The sequence below is a fragment of the Dermacentor silvarum genome, chromosome 1 (genome assembly GCF_013339745.2).
Source record: "Dermacentor silvarum isolate Dsil-2018 chromosome 1, BIME_Dsil_1.4, whole genome shotgun sequence".
NCBI classification, from domain to species: domain Eukaryota; kingdom Metazoa; phylum Arthropoda; class Arachnida; order Ixodida; family Ixodidae; genus Dermacentor; species Dermacentor silvarum.
Window position 1 is genome coordinate 444003512 of NC_051154.1, and position 9208 is coordinate 444012719.

At 45.4% G+C, this 9208-nt stretch overlaps 1 protein-coding gene across 2 annotated transcripts in view; it reads right to left on the bottom strand.

Annotated features, from left to right (window-relative positions):
• Window positions 1-2017, bottom strand: part of LOC125942620 (uncharacterized) — a 66438-nt gene extending 64421 nt beyond the window's left edge. For both annotated transcript variants that reach the window (XM_049660827.1, XM_049660828.1), the window contains exons 1-2: window positions 1893-2017; window positions 68-217 (exon numbers count right to left, since the gene is read on the bottom strand). In XM_049660827.1, the coding sequence (XP_049516784.1) occupies window positions 68-217; window positions 1893-1941 (199 nt within the window). In that variant the 5' untranslated portion in view covers window positions 1942-2017. The remainder of the gene's footprint in view (window positions 1-67; window positions 218-1892) is intronic.
• Between the last annotated feature and the right edge of the window lie 7191 nt (window positions 2018-9208).

The following is a 9208-nucleotide window of genomic DNA, read 5'->3' on the forward strand; positions in this document are numbered from 1 at the left end:
CGTAAATCCTCGCCACCAACCATAGTATCGGTGCACCCAGGTCCTGGTGCAAATTTGGGAAGCTCACCGCAAATCTCCGCGCTTTCGTCGGACAGGTCGTCACCACTGCGAATATCAGACGGGAGAGTGCAGTCCAAAAGCCCGTTGCAAACTGATGTGGTTGGAACAGACATACCCGTGTGTGGGCATTGGAAATCCTTCTCGTCATAGCCGCAACCTGTACGAAGAAGGAACAAACCGATCGTAATTATCGCCTTCCTTCCTTCACACTCCCCTTCTTTTCATGCTCACAGATGCATCTGAGCCAAGGTAGATTTATTTTAGTTTGATCAGATGTTTTTGTGATTGCTTGCGACAGATGGCGCTGTTCTGCCTTTTCATGTACGCAGTTGGAGAAAAGGGGTAAATCGCCGGAATAAGAAATTGGAATACCGAAACAGGGAATTAAATATGTTTCATAAATACCACTTTTGATTATTCGCTATAGGTCAATTTTTTCTGATGAGAAATCAAGGCCGAGGAGTAGCGAACACATCTCTGCATGGGGCAAGGGAAAAGTTTGGCGCGCATATAAGCTGTATTGCTATCGCTTTACCCGGGGTTGCATGTTGCAGATTGCTAGGCCTTGGAATACTGCACTAACCTCTGGTTTCGACGCCGTGATTCCGGCTAACCAGTATACCTACATTACATTAGCAATATTACGAAGAATGTCGCCACTTTCGAAATATCCGCTCTTGAATTGTGCTACAAAATAAATTAGACTTCCAGCGAACAGTTTCCTAAAACGCTCGCTCTAGCCGTTCGGAGCGATCTTAACTGGAACGCCCACCTAACAAAATTAGGGTACGGGCATCCCTAAAATACTGCTAACGTTAGAATTCTGTTTTACAGTCAGAAATTGTCTACCGCTTGAATTAAATTTCGCAATTTTAACATGTGGCTAAGTGAATAATCAAAAAGTTCTGTAGTGAATATTTTTAATTATCTACCTCAACATTGCGATTTGCTGTCAAGTGATGTGCGCCTCTCAATTATTCTGCGTGAACTGGATGAATAGCGCTATAAGTTTGTATCAGGATAAAAAAAAATTACCCGGTATAAGACAGAAGTGACATAATAAACTCTGACTCACGGATTCTGATTTGAGCGGGAGCTGTGGATTAATGTATACAGCGTTCTACTGCTGAGCAGAAGGCCACAGGTTTGATTCCGGGCCGGCACGGACGCATTTAGATGCGAGGAAAAACGTAAAAACGGAAAAACGCGAGAGCACTTAGATTTGGGTGCTTGTTAAACAACATCATGTGAATCCGCATCCTCATAATACAGCGTCCCTTATATTTCAGGTGCCGCTTTGGGATGTGCAGCCCAATAAATCGCATAATTCATAGTTAAAATGGCTAATGTAGAAATACCGGTCCGGTCTTACTGAGGCATGCGCTTTTTGCTGCCATTTGGCCGTGCAGTTTTAGGAGCATTTAGGAGCTAAGCGCTAAGTGAAAACAATAGCAAAAAAGTGGGCACAAGTAATGAATATAGCTTAGCTAGCGGTCATTTTTTTCTTTCTATGCAACGTTAATAACTATTTCAGCTGCTGAAACTAATATAACAGAAAGGGGAATGAAATTAACCCGCCGTGGTGCGGTATAGTGGCTCTTACGTTGCGTTGCTAAGCCCGAGGGCGCCGAATCGAATCGCGCATTTTGATGGCTGCGAAAGGAAAAAAACTCTCGTGTATCGTGGTGCACGTTGAAGAACCCCAAGTGGCCAAAAGTAATCTCGAGTCCCCCACTACGGTGCTCCTCATAATTATATCGTGGCGGTGGTGCGCCATACACCAGAATTTAATTTATTAAATAAAATTTGCACCTGGCAGCACGTGTACTCACTTGTTGAGCCCAGAAACAGCACCAGCAAAGCCACGCATGCCGTCCGCATCCTGCTGTGGGAGCACTCACTCTCACGTCGTTCCGCAGAAGGCAGTTTACTGAAAATTTCGTGGCTCGAATTTGCGGCAACTCAGGTATGCAGCCAATCCGAAACTAAGAGTAAGTCGAGACAAGAAAACGCATCTACAAAAAAGTAAAAGACCAGCTGTTGTACTACCCTATATATCTCCAGTCCAAACCGAAACTATTCCGTGTCCGTACGGGCGCCCGCCAAAAGACTTACTGGCCAACAAGGCAAGTTCTGCGATACTGGCCAGTGTTTTGAGAAACCCTCGAGGGCGTAAGCAAGTCGAGATAATGCAAGTGTATCCTATTTCGCTGGGAAAGCTGTGAGATAGAAACAAGCAGAGTAATCGCTAAGTAGCATATAAAATTTCAAACCACTTCCAGCTAAAGAACGGGCGAGATAGTTCCACGCCAGTGTCATGCGTGTCAAATGGAACTTTAGGTACACATAACGTAAATAAATGTGGCTGTGCTTTTTACAAAGCTGATATGCGCGCATTTATCGACGAGGTGCATGTTTGTAAACATGTGAGGGCTCTTCGATGACAGGTGTAGAGAAATAAAGTAAACGCGTACTATGACTTTCGGCTGTATGTGAGCCTATGCGAAGCTGTTGTTGAAACCTGCTGCTCTAGGTGCGCTTGAGAGACGGGTACAGAATGAGATAGGTTCAGGACTGGTTTCTTATTATAAGCACAAGTCCGTTCCTCATTCCTTTCAAAACCTACAGGCCGAGAACAACACCCGCGCATCATCGCACGCCTTCTCCAATGAAACGCTTTCACCTCAGCTTAAGAGAGTGGACAATGAATAAATAAATAAATAAATAAATAAATAAATAAATAAATAAATAAATAAATAAATAAATAAATAAATAAATAAATAAATAAACATTTTAGAGCTCAGGTGCTGCTCAAAATAAGCATTATTTAATGACAGATACACTATTTAGTTCTACAGCAAAAAAAGAAACGCATTTCGTGCTGACGATGTTGCATTGCGCCTGTCGGGTAACGACAGACATGAGGGGATAGTTCGCGGCATACAAAACAAGAATGCAAAAGCACCAATTCAAACCAGCAACAGCCTGAAAAAGCACGTATTTATAATTTATATCAGGTAGTTTGCGATGGTAGTATTTAAAAAAAAACCCACAATTTAAAACAACATTAGGCTTAATTTTGCAGAGCGTCCTGCGATTGTCTATTTGGGTTACTGGCTAAAGTGAAAATAAAGATAGTGTTCCCGACATATTTTTCTGAGGTGCGTATGTGTAGTATATGCGGTTCAAATCAAATCAAATCAGTTTATTGTTATTATTACATGGTATGTTATTCACACCGTATAAAACATACAGACGAGGGTCCCAAAGTACAAGACTGCAACGGGACCCTCGATGAAGGTTACAAATAAATAATACAAGGATTAGCAGCAGTGCGAACCAATGGAAGAAATATATGAAGTAAAAAATAACATTAGGCATAAAGGAATAGAAAACATCAAAATGCATGAACATCAAAAAAGAGGAAATTGAGAAATAAATACTGTATATAAAAACACAAATCTAGTACAACTTAACAAGCATCAACATCTAAAATTCAACAAATAATCTTTTAATGAATTCTTGAATGAAATTAAGGAAACTTTCGATTTAACAGACATGGGTAAATGATTCCACAATGTGATCGCACCGAAGGATGAAGATGATTTACCGTAATTGGTAGAAACCTTTGGTAACAAAAAATTATTGTTAGCAGCAAACCTAGTACAGTTGTGATTTACTAAAAGATCTGAATCAATGAAATTGATGGCAATTTGATTTGTTAATTGTTTATATAACAACAAAATTAGACTAAACCGAAACAAGTTATTAATAGATAAGATGTTGCAACGAAGAAGAGCAGTGGCGCTGACGTCGCGAGGACAGTGAAAAATAATGCGAATGGCTCGATTTTGTAAATGCTGAAGGGATGAAACATGATACTGATAAGTATTTCCCCATGATGCTATGCCATAAGTGATATGAAAATGCATAAAAGCGAAGTAAAGACAAAGCAGGGTCTGATGGGAGAAATATGAGCGTGCTTTAAGCAATGCACGAATGCCGAATGCTGCAATCTTTCCAATGTGAGCAATATGGTTAACGAACTTAAGGTTAGTATCGAGTTGAACGCCAAGGAATGATGCACTATCACTGACACTTATGAAATGCGAGTCAATTCTGATGCCTGGTAATGAGGCTAACTTACGTTGAGGTTATTTAAAAATAAGAAATTTAGATTTATTTGGATTATTAAGTAAACAATTTTCGTGGCACCACTTGGACACGCCACATAGGACATCATTTAACTTGGCAGCGACAGCAATAATACATGTATCACCAAAGGAAATAGTGGTATCGTCGGCATATAAAACGCAGTGAGCCATGTGTATGCTGTCAGGAAGATCGTTGATGTAAAGTAAAAAAAGTAATGGACCAATTATTGAGCCTTGAGGCACCCCTTGGTTAATTGTTTTACTAGCGGAGAAACAGCCCGATATGTATACCGTGTGATTTCTGTTCAGTAGGTAACTTTTTAAGAACTTGAGGGCCGGACCTGAAATACCGTATGCGTCGAGTTTGTTAGACAGGACGAGATGATTAATAATAGTGTCAAATGCTTTTCTGAAGTCCAAAAAAAAACTGAGCCAACTACGCATCCTGAATCAATAGAGCACTTGATATAGTCAGTCAGGGAAAGCAGGGCAAGGTTAGTGGAACTTCCTTCTCGAAAACCGAAACCGAAAACCTATCTTATCCAAGCCTTAGGCTTGGTATTCATCCTAGAGCACTGCACGGGCCGATTTTTGCGGCCCGGGCCCGGCCCGGGCCCGTTTTTACAATGGGCGGCCCACCCGAGCCCGATCAAAACTTTTATGGCGAGACCCGGGCCCGGCCCGGGCCCGGAAATAATATACGTTACCCGCCCGGCCCGGCCCGCCACCCCTTTACCTTAAGCCCGAGCCCGGCCCGAGCCCGGCTCAAAACCGGCCCGAACCCGGCTCGAGACCGAAAAATACATGTTTTTCAGAGTTGAGAAGCCCGAGAATAACTCGCAGAAAGCCCGAGCCCGGCACGGGCCCGCGTCAAAAAACCCGAGCCCGGCCCGGGCCCGGGGCAAAAAGCACACGCCGTGCCCGAGCCCGTGAAAAAACTGCTCTACCCGGCCCGGCCCAGCCCACGGGCCGGGCCGGGCCCGGGCTTTCGGGTAAGCCCGAGCCCGTGCAGTGCTCTAATTCATCCCCAGGCGGCACGTCAGCTCGGACCAACGTTCGATACGTATTGACACTTCCGGGCCGAATGATGGCCTAAGGTTAACAGCGTGGTTCCAATATGGGCTGTGCCGTTCTGATTCCTGGCCCAATTATGGCCTAAGATTAACAGCGTGGATCGAATATCGGCTGGACCATTATGATCGAGATCCAACGCTGGCCCTCTTTGCACATGCAGTGAACAATATTAGCACTGCCGTTCATCAAGGCCGGGATTATTGGACCGACATTCCTGTCGATTTGCCAACATGGGTTACTATGTTGGCTTTCTTGGAAGAACATAGGGCTTGTAGTAAGCAAATGTTTTGTTCCCGATTTTTGCAATGTATTTTTGTACAACTTGGTAAGCTTAACTGACGTTTAAAAAAGTCAATATCAACTTAATTTCTGGGATTGTAGGTGCCTGAACCATAATATTATGAGGCACGTCGTAGTGCGGGGCATGGGATTTATTCTAACCACCTGTGGTTTTAATCACGTGCACCCCATGCACGGTACACGGGCATTTTTTCCACTCTGCCCTCACCGAATTGCGCCTTCCTAAAAGAAAAGCCAACGCACAACGTAGTAAGGAGGAAAAATTGTAAATCGGGCAAACTAGCCGCTGCTTTACGGATAGTGCAATGGGATATGAGCTTTCGATAAGAAACAACGGCATCGCGCATTTGCCGGCGCATTGTACATTTCGCATGTGGGCTCCGCGGCTTTGGAGGATCAAGATTCTGGGCAGAATAAAAAATTGCACTACCAAAAAGCTGATGGAACCGTTTTGTATTGCCTCGAGATGGAACGCATGTGTTAGTTAAACTTCTATTTCTTTGTTTAGCAGCGAAGAGAGGTCCATGCGTGGCATGTTGCGGTGACGTAATAATCATGCTCATATTTCAACGGGTTTGTTTATTCCTTTATTGCGCATGTGTAGTTAACTCATTATAAGGACGCCTCTGGTGGAAACAGAATTTAGTTGCGCTTGTCCGTGTCGATACCCTCGCGTCCTTGCCGGTCTTTGGTGCGTAATGTTTCTTTCGCTTTTTTTCTGCCTACTTTTCCGCCGTTGAAACTTGCCACCCACCTTCCCTCCCTTACACACCACGTAAGCCTGGTCAGAGCTGTGAATTAAGCACTCAGGCAGCTACATGTGGCTAAGTAGAATCGGCTGCGCGTGCAGGCACGGCGTAATGCGGGGGGAGGGGATCCCTCTTGTCTCCCTCCGTCAATGCCGCCCCGAAGATAGCGGTGTGTCTAGGTCCTGCGGGGGCGAGTGGGGTGTTTTACGCCGTTTTCTTCATTCACCCTTTCCCTGTAACCTTTCCTTCTATGCATAGCTAGCTACTGACGGCTGGCGTGACGGCTTGTGGACTTTCGCGCTCTTGTCAGCGCATTGCTATCGGGAAAAAATGCTCGCTTGCGGTTGTTATTCCTACTGAAAAGCCTAAATCTTGAAATACGCAGCAAAGTTGCCAGTTCGTTTTGCGGGTGTTAGAGCTAATTATAGGCAAAGGAAACAAGTAAAAAAAAGTCGGCGCTAGCGGCAACCGTCTTCGATTTGTGATGAACTCGGAAACACAGGAACGTCGATATTACAACGGTGAGTGCATTTGTTTTACGCATGTTGGAAAATTTCTAAGGTGCTAGATGGAGTCAATGAGGGAACGGTGCGTTGAGTTGTGTATTTTACAGGCAAGATTGTTTCAATGAAGTGAATTTCAGGGTAATGCATGTTGCCTTAAAAATTATGTCCAGCTACTCAAGTGTTTTTTCTTGCCGCTTTAATTCCACGATGTGTGTGCATATTACTGTTGAAGTTTTAACATTTATTATACTTTTTTTGTTTCGTTAACGTTGCAAATTTTTTCCACACATGTTGCTCTGCACTGCATCGACTTGTCGATTGTTTTGCGACGGCCGGGAGCACGGTGTGTCGTGGCGATGGTAATGATAACATTGCAAGTAAAATGGCGGTCTTCACTGCTGTAAAATGCTGCTATCGTAGTAAGTGAGCCAGGAGCCGAAATAATTATTGAATTCTACTATCTTATTTTATTTATTTTTTGCCCGGGTGAATTTAGGTGCTGATACATTTATGGTGTATATTCATCAACGTTTACTTTACAGAAACGCTGTGAGCTGGACTGACAATTCTTTTATACTGTATTAGGATGAATGCTATAAACTGCTACCAACCCAAGCATTATCACGCGGTATATATACTACTGAAACAGCTGTGACTGAGGTAGAATGCCTGTAATTGCCTAACTTCTTTTATTAACAACCTTTGAGTAATGCCAAGCGTAGAAAACGTGTAAATCTCGGTTTGTGAATTTCACCCAAATTCCAGGGCTTTGGTTTTATCATTCCATGGCTGCTGCCTGATCCTGGTAGTCATTCCGAGGAGCCGGGCTTGTCCTCACTGTTCTAGGTAAGCATCATTTCCCGCAAGTGCACTCAGCAGTATTTTTTTTTGTTTCCGTGCAATGAATTCTTATTTTTGCTAGTCCTTCCTGACGCAACCTCTCAAATTTCACATGTAAAATTTTGCACGAAGGCCGTATTGTATCTACACTACTTGAAACTAGGCATTTTATACTGTTGTGATATCACGATTTATTACACGTCTCACGCAATCGAGGCAGTCCACGAACGCTGATGGTGCGCACAGCGACAGACGCAAGAGCACTTCTTCCTCTTATTCACTACAATGGCCCCCGGGAGAGAAGATGAGCCATCCTGGCGACCTACGGCGTAGGTAGGATCAAGGGTTCATAGTATGGCTTAAGTCGGCTGACATGAACCGTGTCACGTCCGCGATGTCTAAGGTCGTGTGATGGCGTCACAGGCTCGACAACGTAGTTGACAGCCGAGGTACGGTCGATGACGCGGTAGGGACCATCATAGCGTGCAAGAAGTTTGGTTGAAAGGCCAGGGCTGTGAGGTGGGATCCACAACCAAACAAGGGAACCAGGCGGAAAATGTGGTGTAGGCACGTTACTGTCATGCCGCAGCTTTTGGCGACCTTGGGCGGCGGTCGTAAGGGTACGGGCGAGCTGCCTATACAGTCATCTGCGTATTTGGCGGCTTCAGACACTGGCGTGCATTCAGAAGCGTCGGGGCGGTATGGGAGCAGGGTGTCCATTGTACGCGAGGGCTCGCGGCCATATAACAGAAAGAATGGCGAAAAGCCAGTGGTAGCTTGTGTGGCGGTATTATAGGCATACGTTACAAACGGCAAAACAGTGTCCCAGTTACTGTGGTCCGAGGCAACGTACATAGTCAACATGTCACCGAGTGTGCGGTTGAACCTCTCTGTCAAGCCGTTCGTTTGCGGGTGGTAGGCGGTAGACTTGCGGTGAACGATGCTGCATGCGAAGAGAAGGGCTTGTATTACCTCGGACAGGAACACACGCCCCGGTCGCTGAGCAGTTCGCGTGGTGCTCCATGTCGAAGAACGAAGTTCCGCAAGATGAAGAAGGCAACGTCACGCGCAGAAGCCGCCGGAAGTGTGGCAGTCTCGGCTTTGCGCGTCAAGTGGTCGACGCCTACAATTATCCATCGGTTACCCGAGGAACTGTAGGGAAGTGGCCCGTATAGGTCTATGCCGACGCGATCAAATGGCCGGGCCGGGCAGGGGAGCGGCTGTAACTCGCCAGGAGGGCGCTGTTGAATTTTACGCCTTTGGCACGCCGTGCAAGCGCGTACGTACTGGCGCACGAAGTGATACATGCCGGGCCAGTAGAAACGCTGCCTCGGCCGAGTGTACGTTTTCAGAACGCCGGCGTGACCATTATGAGGAGCGGCGTGACCATTATGGCGTGACCATTATAAGTTGGCGCGCCACCTCCTCACGAATAAAATCCTTAATCTGAACGGAGAGTGAGGATTCTGGCGAGGAGTTGGAGGGAAGCGTGAGGCCCGAGAGAGAGTGGCCGGGTGCAACAGCG